At 35.4% G+C, this 25,586-nt stretch overlaps 1 protein-coding gene across 3 annotated transcripts in view; it reads left to right on the top strand.

The window, feature by feature from the left end:
- Positions 1-25,586, top strand: part of SLC41A2 (solute carrier family 41 member 2) — a 59,081-nt gene that overhangs the window by 14,840 nt on the left and 18,655 nt on the right. For 2 of the 3 annotated variants that reach the window (XM_067308593.1, XM_013948030.2), the window contains 5 exons: positions 3,911-3,982; positions 4,857-5,001; positions 6,915-7,061; positions 16,578-16,725; positions 18,412-18,491. In XM_067308593.1, coding sequence (XP_067164694.1) covers positions 3,911-3,982; positions 4,857-5,001; positions 6,915-7,061; positions 16,578-16,725; positions 18,412-18,491 — 592 coding nt within the window. The remainder of the gene's footprint in view (positions 1-3,910; positions 3,983-4,856; positions 5,002-6,914; positions 7,062-16,577; positions 16,726-18,411; positions 18,492-25,586) is intronic. The other variant, XM_067308602.1, reaches the window with a different exon arrangement.

Genomic DNA, 25,586 nt, shown 5'->3' with positions numbered 1-25,586 from the left:
CAACTGCGAAAACCATATTCCATTTTTTGATGCACAGCCCATTCTAAGAAGGCTTAGTCTGAGGAGTATTATCAGTTCCACTTACCACTGCTACAGTTATTAAGTCTCACCAAGACATAAGTCAGCTGCTGCTTCAGAGCTTTTTACTCAAGCATGCCATGAAGGCTTCCTCTCATCCCAGTACCAGCAGTTGTCCCATGTCCAGCTTGGCCAAATCAGGTTAATCAACCCTGTTCACAACATACCACCATGAAGGTTAATTAGCTGCCTAAGAAGAGGTCAGTGACGTGCATTTCTTCAGGTAACAGCAGCACTGGCACCCCCAAGCTGTTTCCCAGCTTTGAATCAACAGGCTTGATTTTTTTTTTTCTGATGTCTCTGTGGTTCCTTAGGTGGCCTCTTTTCTTCAGGGATCATGGAAGACCCTGGACTAAGTTACACAGATGACTGAACTACTTTCTAGCATTTCCTTAGATCTATTTTAAGTTCATTGCACATCCCTCTTAGGAAAGAGGTAGACACATGTCATAGTTTGGTGGACATTCTCTCCTTTAGCCAGTGGGCACTCTAATGTATTTTAGCTGGTGAAGATCAACAGAAAATATTGTTGTGTGTGTGCGCATGTGCATGCAAATACACATGTAAAACACAGTGGAGGTTTAAAAGAACAATATTGTATGAAATAAGAACGATTTAGATAATTCATTATCAAGATAATACTAATGAGACGGTATTTAGTCTTTGTATGTTGATAAACAGAAAAAATGGCCTTTATCTTACAAAGAACCTTGCAGCTTTCTCTTATGTGCCTTTTTTCATGCTCAGCTTCAGCTGCGACATGCACTGCTCTGTGGGCTTGGGGATAGACAGCCATCCTCACGGAGCACTGCTGTGAAGGCAAACAAATGCACAAGAGCTTTGTAACATGTCTGTTAGAAAAAAAAGGAGGGGAGAACTTGTTACATGTTATTACATGTGTAATCTATTGCCTGTAACTTTTCACATGTGGCAGCTTGGGTTTAATTGCCAAATATGAATTTAAACTCCAGGACAGTTGTCTGCTGGCACTCTCCTCGGTTTTAAAAATGGGTGCTATGTCATATTGTATCATTCCTTACTGAAGAGTTTTACCAAAAAACTTGCTATTGGACCTGCAGTTTACATGCCACTTCTCTCAGACCTCTATGAAAGAGATTATTTTGATCTTTGCACTCTTCATATTGATTTAATTGACCCCCCCACTCTCTTTAGCCATTCTGCCTTTGCTCCTGTCGCCCTCATACTTAGTGAAAACTGAAGGAGTGTATTCATTTGGGGCATATCTAAATGGTCATCTGGAGACAGTTGTATGATTAAGCTTCCTTCCTCTGACCTAAATTTGCACAAGCCAACTCTCCAGCAGATACTGTCTCAACACTAAATGCAAGACTGTGCCTCTGTGAATAGCTCTGCCTTTAAGGAGAAAATTTCTAATATGTCTTCAGCTTTGGAGCTAATTCCTGCCCTCCGACTCAGTTAGTTTATAATTGCATCTGAATTTGTAGAGGTGCCTATGCTCTTGGGGCTGTAAACTAATTATCTTTACTCTTTACCCCACTGTAATTACCTAGTCAGCCAAAACATAATATTTTGTTATTTCAACAAGTTTCTGTTCATAATACCTTTGGTTCCAGCTTTTGCCTGAATCACCTTCATCTTGTTGCCCAAATTTCTGCTTTAGCTGCTTGTTACCGATCACTCACAATTTCCTATTCACTTTAAATTAGTCCTTTCACTGTGTCTCAAGACTGTTGTTTTACTCAACTTACTTGTACTTTTTTTTGGCATTAGTGTTAAAGTAAACAGTTTCCCCTCCCCCCACATTGTGCTGGCATAAGTGTATGACATGTACGTAGGTCAAATGCCCTTTCAAACGTAATATTTCTCTTGTATGTTTTGTATTCTTCAACTTTGTTCTGTTCTTTGGGTCATTCCCATTGTTGTCTCAGTTTACACCATTGCCTTCTCTTCCTTTTCCTTTTTTTTTTTTAAGAGGAAAAGAAGAAAGATGCTCCTCCAGACACCTCTGTAAACTTTATGCAGACGCCCTTGTCTTGATTGTCTGCTTGTTATCAGTGGCAGGCATTAGCAGTGTGGCTTTATAAGCCTTTTGTTTAGGTCCATCTATTCTCTAGTATCAAAGTAAAATTGATCTGATTTAATGGAAATCTGTAGCTGGAAGGAGGGGTCCTGCTGTCTTTCTCCCTTCCAAACCCCAAGAGCATTTGTGCAACCATTGATGGATCAGATCATTTTGCTGAAGAAAATCTACATCTACTTCCCTAAAAAAAAGTTTTCCATCAAAGCAGCAAGCAAATCTGTGTTGCCATGAACTTGTGGAGTTGCTGGAACTGATTCAAGAAAGAGAACACGATCTTGCAGTTGATGGTAGGGGAGAGAAGAACTATGCCTTTTGGCAGCAGCTTACTTGCAGGCTGGATTAAGCATTTTGCAAGATTACAGTTTTAGCAGGGACTGTTTGATACTTTTCAAAAACTTCCTGAAAGGAAAAAAATTTTAAGCTCTCCATAGCCCATCATTTAGCATGTATATTTAAGAAGGATGCAAAGAAGATTCTTATCTGTACTTTCTTAAATACTGCTTTAGTATTTAAACTTAATGCATGTATTGATAGAGCTTTGACTGTACTTTGAATACTGTAAAATATTTATAGTGTAGATTGAGATAAAGTGTCATATTAAGTTTCCAGATTTTTTAGTTGGGTATTTCTTTTAACACTTCATTCCTCATAAATCACTAAAATCACAAACCGTAAAAAAAAAAAGGAAAAGAAGTGGAAGTATAACTGAAAAGAAATCATCAAAAGGGAAAAAAAAGCATTGATGCTTTCTGTATTTTGAGAAGTATAGGTTATTTTATAAATTGATATTCTATAGAAAAAATAAACACCAGTATTTCTGCAAAAAATCTAAGAATTTGTTCAATTACCTGAAAAGTAAGGTATTTTAGATATTGTCATACTGCAGTGGTACGCATGGTTCTTCAGATTTTGTCCTCTAACTCAAAAAATAAATGAAAGTATGGAATACATTATAAAACAACATGTATGTCCTTTTTCATTTGTTAAAATAATAATAATTTGCAGTCTTTCCAACTACTGCCTTAGGCCTAGACTTATATCATTTACAGCATTATAAATCTTTAGTTGTATTGGAATAAACCCAAAGTTAGAACACAAAGCACTACTAGATGTAGTTTCTGATTTTTGTAAGCACTTGCAAATACATTTTATGTATGCAGGTAGTCTCACTGCAATCAATTAATACATATACATGAAAGTATGTGTGTCTACATACACATATGTCTGTGCATTTTTTATTGACTCATAGAATTTGGGACCCATAGAAACAAGTTTAGTCTAAAGTGACTGAACACTGATAAATTTCCCTTCCAGCCACTGATCTAATCACGTACGGTGTTCGGAGCATTCGTGGAATATCAGGTAGCTAGTATACCTTACACAGTAAGCTAATGTTAAACAAGTTACATACTGCATAAAACTGCATCAACCTTGGCTATTTTCAGATAGGTAGCATAAGTGCAATTTTAAATGCTTGACTTGAAAAAGCATAGCTTGGTTTTAACTTGCTTTCAGAATGTCTGGCATTAAGTGTTAATTGTTGTAAGAGAGACTTAAAAGCTGTTAAGAATCAAATTTCTAATTACCGTATAGGATCAGCAGATTCCACAAAATATATTTTTTGAGTTTGTTAATCTCTATAGAATGGACATAATGTCAAAATTTTTTTGAGAGAGTTGAATTATTTGTGGTTTTCTGCCTTGTTAGTGAATTTTCAAAGTAATATAATTTTAAACCCAAATGTCTTAAATTGTCTTGTAATTTTGACAGGTAAATATTGGGAAAATGGATTCTCCCATTGAGAAGTGGAACCTAATAATTGGCAATTTGGCCTTAAAACAGGTAAATGTAACTGACTAGTTTGCTTACTTACAAAACTTAAAGTTTTTTAAAATGTGCAGCACAAATTTGGGCAAATGTGGAGATAGAAAATGGAATACTCCACTGGGTCATACTTAAAATATAATGTTTTCGTGATCGATTGCTTGTGGTACAGTGTAGTTTTTCTCTAAAACAATATGAACTTGTGTTTATCGCCAAAAGAGGTACATTATTCTTTCTGACAGTATCAATAGTATTTCATTTTTAATTTTCCAGAGAGAACATTTCTAAGGCTGATTAGAGAATAATTTCAGATTTGGCAAAGCCTCTTAAACTTGACCTCAAATCTTTTCAATACTATGTTTTAATTGGATTCATTATTTAAAGGAAGTACGTGATGGAGCTTTTGGATAATAAACTATATTTTAAATAGCTGGGTCATTTGAGGAAATGAGTGTTTGTTCTCCAAAGCAACTATCTCTAATCTTAAGAACTATTCCATGCTCATGTTTTGTAATGGAACATACAGGATTCAAAAAAAATATGTGAAGTGTTTATGCTGTGACTTCACTGTTTTAAATGGCTTAGGAAGCTTTTTAGGCATTTCATCTTAGGCTCCTGGTGATTCCTCAGCTCTTTTCCCTGATTTTACTTTTGTTATTTTTGCGTCTCTGAATTACTGGTAAAGCCTTTACTACTGGCATAGGATTTTTCTTCTTGATCAACCAGGGGTATCATCTTCTCTACAGGATGAATGTGCACGCTCCCTCTACACTTTGCAAACAAATGTAGATAGGAGGAAAGAATAACAGGAAATGATTCCATAGTCCTCCTAAGTCAATTATTTTAAGAGCCACTCATTCCAACAAAAAATGTCTACCTATTTCTTTTCTAGGTTCAGGCAACTGTAGTTGGCTTCCTGGCAGCAGTGGCAGCAGTTATTTTGGGATGGATTCCAGAGGGCAAATACCGCTTTGATCATTCAATCCTTTTGTGTTCTAGCAGTGTAGCAACTGCCTTCATAGCTTCTCTTTTACAAGGTAAAAGAAGTGTATTTGTTATTTTTTAGAGTTACTTCAGTTTCTGTGGACACAGAGTGTGTATTTATGCTGCTATCCGTAAAAATTGAAATCCAGTAATGCATAGTCACTAAAACACAGCTGACAATAGAATGCCCTTTTGCAATTTCCATATAGGCCTTAATATTACATCCATCTTCTATCATATTTTCTGAAAGAGCTTAATTTGCATGACCTCCTGAGCATATCTAAAAACAAAAGTATGGTTTTTAGGTTTTCCTAACAAGATGAGAGAAGGCAACTTTTTTTCCAGTTTTTATATTCATTACTGCACAAAATACATTCTCAGTACTGGACATGTGGAAATTATTTGTAATTAAGCTCAACTGAGCCTGAATGATAGCTGAATCCAATTTCTCTAGTTATCCATGCTGCTTCCATAGTACTTTGTGCTCCGCTTTGTGTCTGAAGTGAACCAATTGGTTTGGTAGTTGAAGGGCATAGACTGGTTCAGAGTCCAAATTCCCCTGTATAGACAGTATCAGTGTATCTGTCTTGAGCCACATGGTGTGATGCATTTAAGCTTATCCTTGGCAATTGTCAGGAAAGATTTAGTCATAAAAGTATAAGAAAGTACTTAATGGACAGTAGGGGAAAAAAAGGTGCCTCTACTTGCGACGTATTCTTAGTGAAAATACACAGTTGGTAGTCTTCATAATAATGTTTAGCTTCCCTTTTTTACTAACTTGAGATGCTTACTTATGTGGAAAGTTGCAAACTGTCTTGACATTGTTACAGTTTTGCATGGAATTAGTAACATATTAAGAACACACTTTTTTAGTGACTACAAAGCTATTGAGTTTCACCATGAGGTGGAATTAAGAGCAGTAGTAAGATCGATGAACAGGACTGTGTTCTTTCCATTTGTCATGTATTATCTGGACATGAAGAAAAACCTTTGTTGTATCTGGTGATGGGCCAGCACAGGAAATTACTTTCTAAGCATCTAACTCCTACACATGAAACAGGTGCTGTTGAAATACTGTGATCCCACAGGACCATTTCAGCTCTTCCGTTTGAGAATTTCATGGAATGTAACTCTTTAGGCAGTTCGTCTGGAAGTGAACTCATAATTTAGCCTACAATAAATAATATTACTTGCTGAAATACATGAAAAGGATAAAAAAAATTTTTTTAATTTCTGTAAAACAACATGGAGAATAATGAATACAGTTGAAACTCTTAAGTGTATTATATGATGAGGGGAAAATACTTCAAGTACCTGCCAAAGAATACTCATAATAGCATTGTGAATTGTATTTTTAGTAGTTGCTTGCATTCTGTAGAGAAATGCCACTTAAAAAGAGTGGCAGTGTTGCTGTTTATAGAAAAAAAATAGAAACCAATGGCCTCAATTTAAAATGTTTTGGCTGTGTAGCAAATATCATTTTATTATGTTGGCTTGTTTTTTATTTAAATTATGATACAGCTTCATGGCTTCTGATGCTAAGCTCATGACTGGAAATCTTGCACAATTTCAGACATCATAGTGTTTAATCTTATGTTGTTTTCAGCCTACTGTAATAATATAAATCTCAGCCAGCTAAAGTTAATAGGGTGTAGAAGTAATACAATGAATATTTTTTCTTCAAGAGATGACTGATTTACAGTTTTAATAGTGAGAATTCTAATCGTAAGCAAAAATAGCTCATTGTACAGATGGTTTTCTTTGCTTGCTGTAGTTTTTAAAATACACAACCTCATTTTTTAAAATTGCTAAGAATTTAAAATGCAGAAATGAGTCATGTGGGAGAAATGATCATCCTGGACAAAGGCATGGACTTCTTATTTATCTAGTTTGAAATTACCATTATCTTGGAATTTCCTGTGGGAAATAGATATGATTAGCATACTTTCTTCTTTGTTGAATTTAGGAATAATAATGGTTGGAGTTATTGTTGGATCAAAGAAGACCGGTATTAATCCTGACAATGTTGCCACTCCTATAGCAGCAAGTTTTGGAGATCTTATCACTCTTGCTATACTAGCATGGATAAGTCAGGGTCTTTATACTTGCCTTGGTAAGTATGTTTCTGAGTATTTATTTCCCTAGGAAGCTCTTTCTGGGGGGATGAGGGAGGAGGTTTAGAAAACCTTTTAGTGTAACTGACTTTGTTATTAACACTTATACATCAAATGATAAATCTTGGGTTGAAACATTATGCCATGCTTCCCTCCCCGCCCCCAAGATGGTGAAAATCACTAGCCACAATCTTGGCACCATCTCCTGATATCCTAAAAGGTCTCAGAGTACCACAGCAGATCTACATGTGAATTTGAAACTGCAGTTGCTGAGTTGTTGAATTTTTTCTGCTTTCTGCAGGGGAAGGGGAGCTGTCTTCATCCTAATTTCCTGAATATCCACTCCTAAATCAAATATTTGCTTCCCAGAGCCCTATTGAATTGTTTTTCTTTTGCACTAGGGGCAAGGTGTTGAATTGCCTGTTTTGATCAGCCATTTTTCAGGAGAGTTTTTTCCAGCTCCTACTGCAATACCTCCTTGTTCCTCATCTCTCCTACTCCTGCTTCCAGTACCAGTTCCCCCAGCGCTTCTGTATCTCCTGCTTCCCTCGCAGCAGGACACTTTCACGTCTCCTTCCTGTTGCCTGTGCCCATGCATCTTTTTATCAGCTTTACCATTTACCAGCTTTACCAGCTTTTCCTTGTGCTTAACAGCAAATGAAATAACCACTTCCATCTTCTCCAAATGATGGCTCTACCCTTTTTTGTTTACTTTGTTTTGTTTTGTCTTATATATTTGGAGAATATATTTCAAACAGATCTGCTGACTTAGGTGTAGCTTTCTTCAGAACAGCAGTTCTGCCATGAAATATGAAAAAGCAAATAGCCATTCTTAATAGCCCAGCAGCAAAGCAGAGGCCTGCCTTGCCTGTTGACTTCAGATAGCAATGATCTGATCGTATCTGATGCATAATTTTGTCTGTCTTCTCGATGACAGTGTTTTTATTGTTTGTTCATTTTCCCTTTGATAGCTGAGGGCCTATGAACAGGCAAATTACACATAAACAGCTCCAAACTAATTTTCTTGTGAATTACTCATATTTCAGTCTAACTTTCTTCTCTTTTATTAGTAATCTGCATGTTTCTGTAGTCCTTTGAAACTGTTTTTCTGATTTCCAAGACCTAGACTAAGTCCTATTCTCTTAAAGGAGCAGAGTACTGAAGGTTCATTGTCACAATGTCTGCTAAAAATGAATGTGCTGATAATTATTATTACTAAAAGCATGCTCATATTGTAGCTGATGTAGTGAAATGCTTGACTGTCACAGAAAGAGATGTTAGCTTGGAAAATGAGAATGAGGAACTTGAAAATCAGTCTTTTTCTTCCTGTTTCTCCATCTCCCCCTCTGTCCCCTATGAGGAAACCGAAAGTGTGAAAATGTTTTCTCTCAGGAGGAAAAAAAAAGAATATTCAGAACAATATTTAAAATTACATTATTGCTGTAACTGACTCCTTCAAAAGAATCTATTTAAAATATATTGTATTTAAAAATACATAATTGTAAACAATTATAGTACAGGATACCACAGGCCAAATTTTTTGTTGATCCATCATTGTTTTAACAGATATGTTAACATCACTATATATATTCTTTATAACTATGCTCATTTTTCAAGCCTTTTTCTCTAAAAATTTGAACTATTCTGTGTAAGTGTTACAACATTGATCAGAAAAGGTATGTAAGACAAACTATCTTGGTGCGACTTGCCATTTTTTTTCTTTATTTTCAACTAATAATTTTATATTTTCATATTTAAAAGATTTTGGCATGATGTCAACTTAAATACATCAGTGTGCAATGCTTATCCATTTTCAATGTTTGCTTTTTTGTTAGAACTTAAATTCTGTTTATTTCATAATAGGATTAAATGCATATTCTATACTATATTCTAATAAAATAACTTATTTCTCAAATACTTCTTTTAGTTAATAAACTTACAGTGAGAAGCAAATTAGTATAGATTTTTTTAACCTCCTATCTTTTTTTTTTCATGATGAGGAAAATGGAGGGGAAGCATCTATTCTCATGAAATTTGATGTCTCTAGCTAGTGCTAGGCCTGGGATAATAATTAGAGTTTAGCTCATTAGAGACTGTTAATTTAGATTTATTGCTATGTCCAAAAGTATTTCTACTAGAGTAGAAATATTGGCATGTTGTGCTTTTTATAGATTTCAGGTCCCCGTGTTTGATATGTTTGATTGGATTTCAGTTTAGAATTAGGATTTATGCTAGCCCATGAAGAGCCAGTGAAGCTGGTATCCTTGCTGGATTAAAGGGAGCAGAGAGCTAGCTAGGATTATTAGGAGATGTGTTAGCTATCTGGTTAGGTGTGGAGTTGGCCGAGGTTGCCAAATTTGAGCTAAGACTAAGATGAGATTTATGGTTATAGTTGAAATTTGTTCTAGCCAGGATTGTGGCTGATTTAAAAACATTGACTTCAGGCTTGAAGTGTTAACTAGTAAGTATTTCAAATGAAGTTTCTTAGAAACTTATGTTCTATAAGTCAAACTGTAATGTAGATAACAAAGCAAAATCTTAAAGACCACAATGAAATGAGCATGCCAGTGATGTTTCATTTGTTTTCCAAGTCTTTTCCCTAGAAATATTAGTTTCTTATGTATTTGAATTGTAATGTTGTCTATATAATTACATAAGTTAAACCCACAGGGCTCAAAGATAGTAGATCAGTAATACTGATGTTTTCTGGTTTTAAACGCCTTCCTCTACTCCTTTCCATCTTTTAAATTGTGGCTACAGGCAAAAATTAGTTACATTAGTATGTATTATATTAGTGTGCTGCACAACTGAATTTTAGTAGTAGCTACATTTGTCTTCACAAGTTAACAATGTATATTATTTCATGACTAGAACTAGTACTGCTTCCTATGCTTTGTATAAATTACGTATAATGTGTTTCTTATTCTTAAAGAAGTAAATAATTACTGATAATATTTCCATTCCTCTTAAAACATTCATCTTCCTTTTGGAAAAAAAAACTAAGAAACAAAAAGACTCACTCAAACTCAAAAACAAGATGGGGAAAGAAACTTGGACTTTCTTCTTTCTTGCTTTCACACATTTCCAGAAATTTTACATCTTTACTTGCAGATGGCCTAACATATCAGAGGGGTATAAAAAAAGAAGTGGGGCCAGTTTGAACTCTTCCTTTGCTACTTTTACAGCTGTCATGAGCGCTCACATGCATTTCAGTCAATCACAGCTGCTGAAGAGTATGTATGAGTAGGGGAAAGGATTTTCTTGAATACTCCAGTATGCTTCTAAGAATTACTTCCAATTCCATTTCCAAATGGTCTTTTGGAAATACTTTTCTTCTGCTGATATGTCTAATTATCTTACCACCTCTAAAATGATTGCTTCTGCTTTTCTTATTTTTCAATATCTTTCTATTACCGTCTCTTAGGAAATAGACTTTCTAAAGTAAGAACATACTAGAAAGACCTTCAAAATGTGTGTTTTCCAAGATGTAATTATTTGAACTACGAAACAGTAACGATGAATAAAAGTATGGTGTAGCTTCTGTACAAGGAGAGATTAAATACACTTGTAGTCCTTTCGCTCAGGAAAAGTATATAAAGTTTTGAACAGCGTGGAAAAGTTGTTTAGAAAATGATCAGACACCAGGTTTAAATAAGTAAAAGAAAATACTTTTTCACACAGTATATAATTGAGATGTGGAACTTATTTCCATACCATACGAAGCTGGCCAAAGTGATTTTAGAAAATATTTGGATGACTTCTTCAGAGGGGAATCCATTGAAGACTATTGAACACAAAGATGGAGGTAGAAACGTGGGTGGTGAAGTCACTGAGGCACATAGCAGCAGAAGCTGGCAGCACACACTGAAAGAAGCATTTCCGTAAACTTGCCATTTTCTTACCTTCTTTCCTTGAGCCTTAACTGTTGGCTGTAGTCAGACACAGTTTATTGGACTAGGTGAGACCTTTGGCCTCGCCTAGCAGCTTACGTTCTTACGTTCTTTTTGCCATTTCCCTGCCTTCTCAATATTAGAGTAGCAAGCAGAATGGGACTGTTATAAAGAAACCCCCAGTATATGAGCTAGTAATGAAGCAGGATGAATTCACCTCTGAACTTTCTTCTGAGTGAACTATTTTTCCCTACAATTTGTTAGCCTGACTACCCAAATGTGCTGAAACAGAATGTAAGTTTATGGCTCCACTAAGCATGGGAAGAGTTGCCTTCAGACAGTGAGACTGAAAGGGGGAATTATTTATGTTACAAGCTTTCTGCCTGTCTGTAACAGAGAGGTATGCCTGTGCTCAGCTTTTGGTTGGAGACAATGCTTCATGGTGTGGCCAGAAGAGGCAAGGAATAGGACTGTAGCACTGCACTTCTTGCCCAGGCCAGGGCTAACTCAAGTATCTTGTATGGGCACCATCGTATATGTAGTTTTTTAAAAGTTCTTCTGAGTGTTTCATAAATAATGGCAAATCCATCTAACACTGCAGTTTAAATAATGAAGTTAACAGCTATATCTTTTCAACTCCTTTAAAAGAACTATATCTGTGCATCTAAATTACTCTGTGAATTGCTTCCCTAAAGATGATCATCTATAATTTTCTCTGCTGAGACAATTATCATATACAAACTTGTCTTTTAAATACTTAACGTCAGTTGAATCCTTTAGCCAATTGGAGGGGAGTCTTTGACACCCAGTCCCTTAAATGTGTAAGACGCCTAAACCACTTTCAAATTTTTTACGCTTTAAAATTAGTGGTGCTTAAACATGTTGTGCAATGTTACTATAGCTTTTAATACAGTGTAAAATAGTTAAATAGCTAGGGGGCTTGTTTTCTGGTGAGGAAAATGTACTTTACATTTCCTTCACTTCAGCGATTTAAATAACTACCTTGGTGCAATGTAATCCAGTATGAATGGTGGCCTTTCCTTGTGGAGCACTAGAGGGCTCCCTAGGACTGTCGTTGGAGCTGGGGCTTGTGTTCCTCAGCTAGCGAAGGGTACACTCTGAAATATGAAGACCCGGTATACTAAATGCAGAGAGTCCATGTTGCGTGGCTTTGTTAGTCATTTGTAATGCTCTGAAGACTAGGTTAAAGCCATCCGAAAATAAATGTTTTTCCTCACAGAACATGGTTTAAATATATGTGTATGTCTCTCAGGCATTCCTGTATCTCGGTTGAGAAGATAAATTGTTTGACTCCCAATATTGTTTCCAGGTTTCTAACTGTTACTTTGAAGTATTATATTTCTAATTTACGTAGAATTCCTAGCAGTGGTTGCATCATTTTGAGTGGCACTGCATGAGAACGTTAAGCATCACTTTTTCTGAACTGGAAGATTGATTGGTATCACAGGTTGCTAAAGGAATGAGTGCTTAAAATAATTGAAGGTCAGTTAGAAATTGCTTGAGATCCTTGTCTCTTCCCTCCTCCTCACTTGCTTTTTAATCTAAGGTCACAGTCAAAAGTTCCTTGAAGAGTTGTTGGGGGTTTTTAGAAGTTGATCTTCCTCTGTTGGATAGTACAGCCTCTACAGCAGAGCCCCCAGTGAAGATTTGACTAAGCTTTCTTTTACCATATAAGCTAAACACTAGAAAGCTATCAAAAGTGGAGTAAAATGAACCCTAAAAGGGGAGTCATTTATTTCACATTCCCATTCTCCAGCTATTGTAGAATTTGTTTTTGTCTTCTTTTGTGGACTAAATATGAAGAATATGGCCCACCCTTACTCAAAAGATGGATCTCAATGTTAGCATCTTTTTTAATTTTTCTAATAAGTTGTTCTACCAGTAGCGTCACCCATAGCTAAAAAAGTCCTACATTCTGTTTCCAAGAGTTAGACTGGAACTGAGTAGTTTCCCTGGTCCTGCAGGGCATTGGAGTCTATTATTGCTCAGTTGTGACAGTTTCTGAGATATTTTTCTAAACTCTTAATTGCTTCTATAGTTCTGTTTTTAATTAAACTTTGCCTTAAAACCCAGGTGGGGTGAATTTCACTTGTCTGGTCTCAAGCTTGTAAACTGACTAATATGTATACCTGATTTCCATCTCGTTTAGCAGCATGGAGATGGTTGGTGGCCTACTGATATTCTTTTATCACTGCCTCTAGCGTTTTTAGAACTGGGAATCCCCCCAAAAATACTAATATACTATAGCAGAAGTAAAAAAAAAAAAAAATTTGAAGCTCTAACTGTATCCTGTCCTCGAACATTGCCCACTCCTGAGAACCAAATGACTTTTGTTCTTTTCAAGAAGAAACTTCTGACTTAGTATTGTAACACTGGGGTAACTTTTATAATCCTGTTCATGTCCAGCTCCATCTATAGGGTTCAGGTGTAAAATGCATTTTGTAAGTTTTCTCTGTTAATTTTCTCCGGGGTGAAATTAAGACGTTTGTACATATTAAAAAATTGAAAAATGTGGCTAAAAAAAGTTTAATAACTCCTCTTACTTACTGTTGACTCAAAGGAACAAAGCTAAGCCATTGCTGAGTAGTCTTGAAAGCCCTGTCATAGTGTACAAAAAACCACTGGTTGCATTTTCTTTCATGTCATCATCTTTTATGTCACTATGTACTTTGTTTTTGTTGTTATAAAACATGTTTTGACCCTCTTGAAAATTCATCTAACTTTTGCTTTGTCTGATGTAAAAATGACAGCTTGTGTCATATTGTGTAGATAAATATTTCTTTCTTACAGTAGGTGCTTTCAGGTAACTTTAAATGTGTTGAATTCAACTTGGGAAAGTACTGAAAATCAACCATACGTTAGTTGTGTTTTCTAAGATTTATGAAGCTCACCTTGCATCTGGCTATTTGCTGACCTCTTGAAATGTTACAGTCCTGTTGTACTGCAGATATAATTTGTATTTATTTTGGCTATACATCATGAATCATTTTGCACTAGCTGAGATTGTCTTCTCATAATTTTTCTTTCCTTTTTTTTAACTTGTCACAAAACATTTCTATGGCAGAATCACATATTTCTATGTATATCTCCAATTTTATATTTTACATAATTAGTATTTATTAAAGTTACTTATTAAATAACCCTTTGTTAGCATTGTTTGTATAATTGCCCTGGTTGATATGAAGGTTCATTTGTTGGACTGTTTTCTATTATATCTCTGTTCTTTTTTTTTTCCAGAAGAAAGGATTTATACAGTATATTTCACTTTGAGTAAAAGAATGCTTATTTTTAGTGTTCTTTGTAGTTCTTGGACTATATTCTTGGACTAGTTCTCCAGTCTTAGAGACTGATGCAGATGGTTAAATACTCTCCCTTTTCTCTTGATCACATTCCAACAAGTTTTTTAAGTTGTTAATGAGATTAGAAATTATAGAAAAAAAACATGCTTTTTTGAACTTTTACTTTCCTGTATTGGTAGAAATCCTGTAATAAAGAGTACAGTGGGCCAATTGTTGATGTAATACAAGTGAGAGACTTTCAAAAATTAGTGATTAATTAGGATAATGCTTTTTTTTCTGCTGCTCAACATTGCATCTGTATTTTGCTGTTGAATGTCTTTTCCAACAGAGGATCCTTGCTGACCAGAAGACTTTATCTTCTAGTAAAATTGGCAGCCTCTCCACAAATGTAGTAAAGACTTGAAACTTTATAATACTATTGGAATTTCATTATTTTCTGCCCTTTTCTATTTTACTAAATATACTACATTAGAACTATTCTCTCATTCTGACCTTTAAATCAGTTGTTGGGGTTCTGCTACATGCTAATGCCTCCCCTTGTTTCTGTATGACAGGAACAGACAGAAAGGGAGAAAAAGTAAGCAGCAGGAATACAATATGATTAACTTCTTAAAAGGAAAGAAAAAAAAAGAGAGAAAACCTTATTGCATCAAAGACTTAAGTAAACAGATGTAGAATGAATGATTCCTTTGCATGTGACCATTTTTAGTTACACAAGAATCTTTCTTCATTGCAAGTGGAGAGAGGAATGAGTTTACCTGGGTAATAAGTAGTGGTCCACATGACCAAAAAGAGTTTAAGAACTTTACATCAGTTCATTTTTGTCTTTTTTATTGATAAAACTATGATTACCAAATAAAGGAATTGTGTTATGTGTACTCTTTTGAGTAAGACCTTTTTACATTAGGCCCATCTTCCTCTTCTTAGTTCACAGAAGGAGGAGAAAAGATGGAAAAAGAAGTAGCACCACGAAAGAGGAGGGGATAATATATTTTACAATAGTTGGAAAAGGAAGGGGAAAAAAGACTTTTGGGCTTTATCTCATTTTTATTCAGGTAGCTTTCTAATTTTAGCTTACACAATGGAAGTAATCTCACTATCTTTTGTGCTGACTTTGCTGCAGAGGTCGTACCAGCCAAGGCAGAAGGATAGTAACTTCTAAAAACTCTACAGCAATTCTTCCAGGTGTAGTTTTAGCTGTTCTCCCTCCCTCCGCCAAGACAGCACCAAAGTAGTAGCTGCTTGAATTTGCAGCCTTTCTAATAAGCCATAATGCTTGGATGAGATTACTTTTATATATACTTTATATTACTCTTTGTTAGAGTGTTTATATGTACTACAGAACTGATCATTTAAAATATATTTTGCATTAAGTTTTGTCTAAATTGTCCATGTTTAGACAAAATTTCAATGTTAAATACCACTGCCACATTTCTCATAAAAATAAACATATGTAGAATTGGGATATTTGTATAGTTTATACATACTTGCCATTAAGATAGATTTTCCATTATTTACCTCACTGTTCAGTTAGGAAGTCCGGAGTCAGTGGGATAGCTTCTCAGTGAACGGGACTGTAAGACCAAACTAACTTGTGAAGAAAATAGTATTCTTTTGGCAGAGGTAGCCATTCGCATTAGCAGTTCTGCTTTGTGGTGGTACTCCCTTATTGGTATTTGCAGCTGTCTTCCTATGAAACATGATGCAGTTCTGATGGACAGCTGCAAGCAGCAGAATTGTGGCTGTGAATTACACTTTCAGACTGGTGATAAAAAAATTGAGCCACTCATATAAATGTTTTAGTACTCTGCTCAGAAAAGCCTTGCATGAATGACAAGATATATGTAATATTACACGTTGTGGTTTTATCACTTTAGATAAACTTTTTTTCTGGGAAGATTAGGAAGAAGGTGGTTTATATAGGCTGTGCACTTGTACATAAACAAAAATGTATTTTCTGTACATTCAGTTCCTTTTTTAGGAGATGTGTAACAAAAAGATCTATATTCCATGCTTTCTTGTGTTTTTTTATCATATAACATCATATAAAAATTCTCTGCAAAAATTCCTACTTTGCATATGTTGTTCTATCATGGAGAAGATGGGAGAGAGTGATCATACATGACAGGTGTCAATCATGTTGTTTAATGCAGTAGTTGAAAATTTAGGTACCACAGTGATGAAGACTTAAAATTCCTCTGTTGCATAAGGTGGAATATAATCTATTTTAGCGTTCTAAATTAGAACTGATAGGAATGTCTTGAAAGTAAAACAATTCTTTTGTTTTTCTTTATTACTATTTTAGAGACATATTACTATGTATCTCCTTTGGTTGGTGCCTTTTTTTTGGCTCTGACTCCCATGGGGATTGTCATCGCTGCCAAACACCCGGCAACCAGAACTGTTCTCCATTCAGGATGGGAGCCTGTTATAACTGCTATGATTATCAGCAGGTAAGTTTATTTGTCTTGCTTTGTCTTGATAGTCACCCTGTCTTTCTGTATATCTTATTTAACATCTGATGGTGTTTAAAAGAAACATTTAACAACCCTCTAGGATGTGGAGTGTAGATAGATAAACTTGCGGTTTTAAGTCAAGACTGCGCGCTGATCTAAGAGGTTTGATTTAGTCAAATGAAAGTCATGAATCTTAAAAGCTGAGTGATTGCTTGAAATTCTATGGTCTTTGATATACAAGAAATCAATGTTAATATATAAATCAATAACTATAGCAAGAGAAAGAACAAAGAACATGCCATTGTTTGTGCAATATTCAACAGACCTGCAAGACAAATGGTTGACAATTACTTCAGCTGTGGTCTCTGTGGGGAAGGTTAGCCTCTATAAGCTTTGGGGCATTAACATAAAACAAGATGCATGTCTTGGTTCTGTGACAGACCAAGCTTTTCTTATTTAGCATTGAATTTCATAGGTCTGCAAGCAACATTTTTTCTGTCTATTACAATATTTTTGCCAAAGACATTGTCCACTGATGGCTGGGATAGGTGATCATGGCCTTTAGAGGCTGATGAGGTGTGCATAAGAACAAGGTAAAGGGGTGGTAACAGACTGCATAACTTAAGTAATTCTGTGAGTTTGACTTTGTTTTAGGTGTGCTTTAATTCTGAGTTTTGTCTCATCAATGAGGTGTTAGGTGTAGGTGTTACTTCTCACAGTGTTTTTGTTTATTTGGAGTATCTTTATGTGTCACTGGGTTTTAGGCCAGATGTAAGGTTGAACTGCTTGAGCGCTGCATATTTTACTTTTATATTTTACTGTTCTTCAGCAGTTTAAGTTTAGCTACTTTTTGTGACCAAGAAAGGGACAAGTCACTGGTTGATTTTAATGCTGTTTTAACAAAGCTTTGGAATATATGGCTTCCTTACTTGAAATAAATAAATAAATTTCTCAGCACTCCCATGCATTTCATGAGCTTTTTTGATTTCTTAATCTAAATTAAAGATTAAGAATTTGCTCCTAATATTAAGAAAAGATTTATGAACAGCTCATGCTTGGGGTAGAACACATCCTTTCTTTTTTTTTTGTATTTACATACTGCATAGCAAAGGAGTCTACAATTCATGACTGCAGGCCCTATGAGTGATCTTGGAAAAAAAAAAAATACCTTGCCACTTTGTAGAAAAATAGAGCAAAATTATTATATATGTATTCTTGGGTATTTACAGATGCATACTAGAATTTTAATTTCACAGTGGGTGCTATCATCACATACTAACATTTTCATTATTTCTTACTAAATAAGTTAATTTATAATTCAAACAGTGTAGGTGCTTGGGTAGTGGTGCGTAGACTTTTTATAGGGGAATCTTTAGTGAGTCCTATATTTTAAAGTTTCATCATCCCAGTGCATATGCATTTATGATTACTTACAACTCTGTCAAACAGAATATTGGCAGTGATTTTTATGTACTTAATTTGTGCCTCATATTTAATGTCTGTTTAACTCAACTAAAAATATTAATCTGCAGGTCAGAACAGGGGTAGTGAGGGAAAAAAAGGTAAATTGAGAAGAAAATAGTGACTTGAAAATGTTTAAAGATTGATAATGCTAAATAAGATTTGAAACACTAATTAGTGTATCTGCTTGCCTTATTCTATATGTTGTACTTTGTTTTTCAGTATTGGTGGCCTTATTCTGGACACAACTGTATCGGATCCTAATTTGGTTGGAATTGTTGTTTATACTCCAGTAATTAATGGTAAGACTATGATAGGATTATTTACTACTGTATTGATACATCTTGGTTTGATAGAAATCTATTATGGTAAGATTCTGTTATGCAACTTAGTATCTGTTATATTCTTTTCAAGTTTTGACTTTGGTGTCACCTAAGGAGTTCTGACTTTAAACACCTAAGGAGTGCTCCCTGATCTTATTTGTTATGAACATTAAAGCATCATAGAGAATGTGAGAAATAGGAGCCTAAAGTATGCAGTGAAAAGGGTAAAAATTGAAAAAGAGGTATATTCAAATATTATATCGAAACTCTTATGGCTGAGGAAGACAAAGATAAAATTTTTTTTCAAAAGATTTTCCTTTGAACATCCAAGGGCAAATTTTCAAAATAGTAGTTTAAATTACTTGTAGTATGTGTAGATATAAGAATTAACAGGGATGCTACAGGCAAAGAAAAGTGTGTGTTGGTTCCTGGCTTGTTATGTACTTTCCAAGTGTGTATTTGTGAAAATTTGGTCCATAAATTGTTACATGTTTGATTGTCTAAGGATATCAGCAGGGCAAAATTTATAAGAAGAGTTAATATCTTATTACACCAATGCAGTTTGAAAATGCAAACTTTTGAGTTTTTTTGATACAGTATCACCCTTTTGATTCACATTTAGTTTGTGATAATTATAGTTACCAGAACTTTTCCTGCTATTTTGCTACCTAGCTTTTTTTCCCCTTTTGTAGTTCTCCATTTGATTTCTTACATTTTTTTGCCCTGGTATATGTTGTTGATTTCAAACCATTTCTCCAATTATCAAGATGATTTTGACTTCTTATTTTGGCTTACAAAGTGCTTTTGATTTCTCTTAACTTGGCCTTTGTAAATTCTATGTGGCTATATTCTATTCTGACTTTCAAGCTATCAATTACATGACTTAGGACCACTCGTCATTCTCTTCCACTTCTATAATAAAATGTTAATAGTGACCCTGTGTTTTAGTTTTGAAGTACATCACCCCAATGTGCTCTATTCCAGAGGTTGCTACAGGATATGTGGTATGAGATGATAGCATCAAAAAGTTTTGCTAAGCTTTACTGCAGTCAAGATTTAGCGTATCTATTGCAGTGTCCATAGGCAAGCTGCTGTGTCAGAGGAGGAAGTGGTATTGTTTTCACTTAAGCATGTTCTTGAAAAATTCATGTTAGCCCTTGTTTTACCACTTTTATATCTTCTAGGTGCTTATAAATTGTCTGTTTAACAATTTATTCTAATACTTCTCTGGGAATAGAAATTGGACTGACATACAGATTCCCCAGGTCATCCTTTCTGGCCCTTTTTAAAGTTATAGTTTCTGTTTTCCCTTTTATAGCCCTCTGGTATTCTCTAACCTCAAAGATAATCAGTTTGCAAAGATAATCACTGATAATTCAGGAATTGTTCATCTAGCTCTCTAAGGATGTTCTAAATTTAATTTACCCTCAGGCCCTACAGATTTAATACATTTAAGTTTGTGATCACAGATCTGTTTTTACAAAGGTGATAGCAAAAGGAACTGAATATTTCAATCTTCCATATAGCATGTTACTTTTTTTTTCCCTGTTAAAATCTTATTTTTCCTTTTTATCTTACTTTAATGTGAAGCATTTCTATGTTGTTGCTTATGTTCCTTGCTAACCATAAATTCATTTTTGCAGTTCAGCCTTTATGCTTCTGTGCGTGTGCCTCTCCTTTGTATTCATCCCAGCTTGCTACTACTCTTACCTACATTTTGGTTTTGAGATACCTAAAGAGCAAGGTAGCCATGTTGATCTTCAACTCTATTCTGCTTTACATCAGAAAGCTTTCTCGTGATAGTCCTTTTCAGTAACTCCCTAGATCCTCTTCCTGAGAGAATCTAGGTGGCAGGTGTCTGAGCTTATTGCTGACTGGGGCTTGGGGGTTGTTTCTTTTTTTTAATCCATTAGTCTTATTCTAGTGATGCCCTTTTTTTGTCTTTTAATAGTGAACTCTGTTTGATGATTGCTTTCACTAAATTGTTTTCTATAAGCAGTTCTTCCTCATTAGCTAATTTGGGGCCTAAACAGTCGCTTCCCAGGGTAACTTTCTCCACCTAGTAGAAACACAAGTTTTGCTTCAGAGCACAAAAACTTGACAGACTGCTTCTCCCTTTTTGAGTTGCTTTCCCAGTAGATGTCCCTTTCCCACCTAGTTTAAAGCTTTCTTTAGAGAGCTGGAAAATCAGTAATGAAGAATGTTGTTCTTAGGCAGGTGCACAAAAACTCTTACCAGTAGTCCTGCTTTCTTAGATGTCGTCCCTTGATTACAAAAGGAAACAACTGTCTGGCAATTCTTTTTATTACTGTTTCTGAGTAGGCATCTATCTTTGCTTCAATATACTGTACCAGAATACTTACAGATTTTCTCTATAGACTCACTTATTTCTAGACATGCCACTAACAGCTTTCTTTTCTCAAGGCCTCATGCGCCTGCCAGATGTTGGAACGATGATGGTCTTTTACCCTGTAGCAGTTATGGACTGCTGTTGTAAATGGAACTAATCATCTTGTTCAAGGTCATCTTTTTTTTTTTCCCCACAGAAATTGGCTGTGAAACCTGTATTGCCAGCGTGTTTAAATTTTACCTTTTTAACATTTTTGGCTAATGATTGGACTTAAGTAAATCATTTTAATTGCTAAGAATGACAGCTTACTATGAACATGCCTCTAGAGAAAAAGTTAAATGTACTGCTTTGTTTCTTGGGGTTTTTTTCATACATTTACCAAAAGAAGGGACTCTTTTGAACTATCTTTAGAGAAAAAGAATGAGCCAATAGTGTTATCCAGAATAGTACCTAGCCAAATCAAGTTTGTATGTAATAGGGCATTATTGAGGGATTAGATCATCATAGAGGAGAAATGCACAGAATTTGTGGGGAAAACACAGACTCGGACACATACCTATATGCATCCTGTTATACACAGCCTTGGGTGATTAGGTGGCAGGTCAAAAGATCCTTGAAGAATCAGGCAGGTGGAGAGAGGATACCGGGGTTATTGGAGCAGGCAGGGAAAGAGAGAGTCCTTAAAGAAGGCAGGGAGAGCAGGGGGCTGGCTTATAGCTCTGGCAATCCCACAGTGGTTCTGCAGTGATGATTTCTGTGATGACTGTACCACCCTCATTCAAAATCCTGCTTTTTTAGAAGATGTTTTGTGTTTCTAGACTGTTCTTGGTATTTGCCCCCTGGTCTGCTGTGCAATGCCTGAAATTGTTACTTTCCCAAGTCACATTAGGTCCCTTACCTGTTGTTCATCTGGATTTTTATTGCTTAGCTACTTCTTTTCTTGTTATGTTTTCTTGTTATGTTAGTCTTTTTCCCCCAGTTCTGTAGGTTTAAACTTCTTCAGTAACCAGGAATGGACTATCAGCGAGTTGTTTATAGTCCCGTGCCCATATTTTCAAGGCTTTTGCTATTATCCCACACTTACTTAAACTCCAAGAAAACTGCAAGAAAACTACAAGAAAAACCTCCTGCCAAGCTCCATTTTACACAGCAAATTCTCATAACAAATTGATAACAAGTCCAATAGGCCAAAACTAGGGCCTTGTGAAGTCTGCATAAGGCAAAGTTAGCATAAGGCCTGTGGCCTGTTACTAGAAATAGCAATGCTGCTTTTACTGGGCCACTGGCAACAATAGGAGTGTTAAGGAATTCTGTTCTTCCCTCATTCACAAATGAGTAGAGGGGAGCAGTGTGTACATGTTGCATGTGCATGTGCTGACCCCCTCAAGCCTCTGAATTGCAAAGACAGAGGTGTTTCTATTGGAAAATATAGAGCAAATATTTTCTGTGTAGAGAACGCAGAATGTGCCTGTTTTATGATACGCCTTCTGAGAAGGGAAATTGTAGGTAAGTAATTTTTTTGATTGCTGTTAGATTAGACTCTCCTGGGTTTCATAATTCTACTGGCACCTCTTGATATTGCTGGTCAGTATAGTGTAGTAAACTGGAATTTAGGAAATCTTTCAGTTAAAAAAGCACATCTGCTGACACTCATTTACTGATGTAAAAGGTGTGTTAGACCACTTAACAGATGGCTTTTTAAATATTACTGTTGCAGAAGGCTTTCCCTACCAGTACTCTCCTGTCCTTGGAAATCTCATTGTAAGCATAAATAGTGAAAGTAGCTGAGGGTTTTCCCCCTCAAAAGGCTCTTCCGGGGCCTTTTTCTTTTTCTTTAAAGTTTGTTGCTCCTATTCCCCAGGAAACCACCAGGGAAACCTGAAAGAAAGGTTGTAACCTATTGAAATTTTGTCCAGTCAAAAATTGAGGCAGTGTAAATTTGTCCCGATTTCAAACTGTCTTTTTTCGGTGCCCATTGTTGGATAGCTAAAAGCGCTGGATGGTATGTGCTGCAAAGTTGTCGGGTACTGGGCTTCCTGTGTGTGCCATTAAATAGCTTTGGACCTGGAGCTGTATAGGTGGTTTGCACAATCTTAGATGTGGGACAAGTTACTTGCATCACATACGTTACAGCGTGGAGCTATATACCTTTTCGTTTAAGAAATTCTGGTCTGGAATTTGAGCAACCTCAAAGGTTCCTACCCCTATTAACAATAACTGCAAATATTTGCCAAGAGTATAAAAATAGTTCTTAATCAGAGGGGCATTTATAGTCAACTTTACTGCTGGTGGCCAGAAGTATTTTAAAACCATTTTTCCATTTCCCTGTTAAACACATTTCTTGAGATGAATAATTATTTTTAATTCTATAGTTGGTTGGGCTAAATTGTCACTCTGCTTTCTAAATATAAATAAATCATTTTGTGGTCTCAGCCTTTGTTGTACTTACAGACTACTTGAGATTTAGATGTCTAGTTTTCATGTATTAAAGTTCTGAATAAAATAACTAAACCCAAGTGTGACTGTGCTTAGGTCTCAATACTAGAAGTTGATTTTTGTGTTTTGTAATGGCCAAGTTGGTTAAAATTTGCAAATCCTCTTACAGGATCACAGCATGTTGAATTTGGCTCAGGAATTGAAATTGGCAAGTAACAGAGTTCCTTTTGCGCAGAAAAAGATAATGCTTTGAATAATTATATGCTTGAGAGTGTGCCGCAGAAATCAAATAAGGTGCAGTTACTAGATAGAGCCACTTTTCTCTCTCTTTTGGTTATATCCTTAGACAAAACATAGTGAGATATCTTCTAGGTATTTACTTTTTAGGAATTACAGCATAATGACCAGCATATCTGTAGACCTTCCCCCCATTCTTCTGCGTTTTTGTAGAGCTGAGGTACTACAAAATAATTCTGAAAACGCCTGAAAATCAGACATGCTTTGCAGGCTTTATATAGCAAAACTTTCTTTTACAGATGGTTTGAAACAATACTCTTTAAAGATAACACAAACCTGTTGTAATGTTTTTACTCTTTGGATGTACTTGTTATAAGAGTATTTGATACCTTAAGGGAATAAATATAAATCAAAGAATATGAGAAACCTGTATGAGAAAATTTTACACAAAACTTACTGCTTGTCTGTCGTCTGGGAGATGAAAGTTAAGCTTGTATACTATATTCCCCAAACCATACCTTTGTTTATGTATTAGTAGGATAAATGGAACAACAGACTTTTTTTCTTTAAGACAGCTTTTTCTGCAAATTGTTTGTTTTGGAGAATATGGAAAGAAAACACCAAAGAATCATTCCCCCTCAAAAAATATATTTTTATGTAACTTTATATATTTTTCTCTCATACAGAGTAGTTGTACTCTCAGCTTTCATGCAACACAGAGGTGCTTTGATTAGAAGATAATCATGGTGTCCATCAGTTGGGCACCTGAAATTTGGTGCCTCTCTAAATTACAAGGGAAAACATTAGAGTACATGCATGGTGACAGAGCAACTTGGCTGGGTAGCAAAAGAATTACTCTGCATCCTGAACTGGAGTGTGGTAGTCTCAGAATGGCACCTATGCTGTATGAGAACTTTAGAACTCAGTCTTTATTTTGGCATGAAAAAGGGGGAGGATTTTGATTCTGGATATTTAATTCTGACACATTATTGGGTGATAGTTCTACTACTTACTAGTTGCTAGCCTGTACGTGTAAATGCGCGTATTCTGTGCTACTATAAAGTATGTGTTTTTTCTCTTAAGTCTTGTAAATTTTTTACAAGATTTCAGTAATCATTAGTTTTCACATCACACTTTGATAATTATAACCAGAATATTTTCATTTTTTGAGCAGAAGTCAAGGAACAATTTCTAAGTTAGGCATAAGAAAGAAATGATTTATGAGCCAAATCAAACATAAACCACTCCTTTTGGAAAATGTAATGATTTGCGCATACAATGTTGTCTTAAAGACTTCTCTTAAAAAATGGCCCTATAGGAAAAGCTAATGGTTTTCACCTGTTTTTTCCCCAAACATTTCTAAGTGTTAACAGAAATGCTACAAAGAGCAAAGGAAGATAGAAGAAATTTGAATAAAAAAAAAAACATAGAGAGGTATCTGGTTAAGCAAGGCTTCTCATTTTAGTATTTCACTTGCATAAAACATGATTTTTTGAAGTTTCTGGTGCAGATGTCAGGGCAAAAATTCATACTGACTTTTCTGACAGATAACCTAGTTATTCCAGAATTTAGCACTTTGGTCACTATTGTAACTGAAATTCTTTTTCTTCCTTTTCATTTAATTTTTATAATACAAATGGTATCAAAAAGCAAGTTGCTGTTGAACTCCAGAAAGACTAATTGACACAATTTACTATTTTGAACTGCGGATTGTGCTCAAGAGTGCTCAGAAGCAGGAATCTTCTTGCTTTCCTTCTCTAGATACATAGATCCACAATAAAAATCAATTTGGGAATTGTGTTGGACTAATTCTCTCCTTATGTGGACATTAATTGTTTTTTGGCCTTTTGCACAAACTATATTGTAGATGCTTGGGAACAACGCAGTCAGTATTCTGTACCTGATTACTCTCTCTCCATACAGCTGAATTTTTAAAAATCTGTTATCTCAATGAATTGATCTGCATATTGGTTTGCCATTCTTACACCATCAGTCAACTGTTCTTCATAGTCTTGTTAGTAGTTATGGCACTGGTCATTAAAGCTGAGTAA

The sequence above is a fragment of the Apteryx mantelli genome, chromosome 1, assembly GCF_036417845.1.
Source record: "Apteryx mantelli isolate bAptMan1 chromosome 1, bAptMan1.hap1, whole genome shotgun sequence".
Lineage (NCBI taxonomy): Eukaryota > Metazoa > Chordata > Aves > Apterygiformes > Apterygidae > Apteryx > Apteryx mantelli.
Note: the sequence above shows the minus strand (reverse complement) of the source record. Positions and strands in the feature narration are given on the sequence as shown.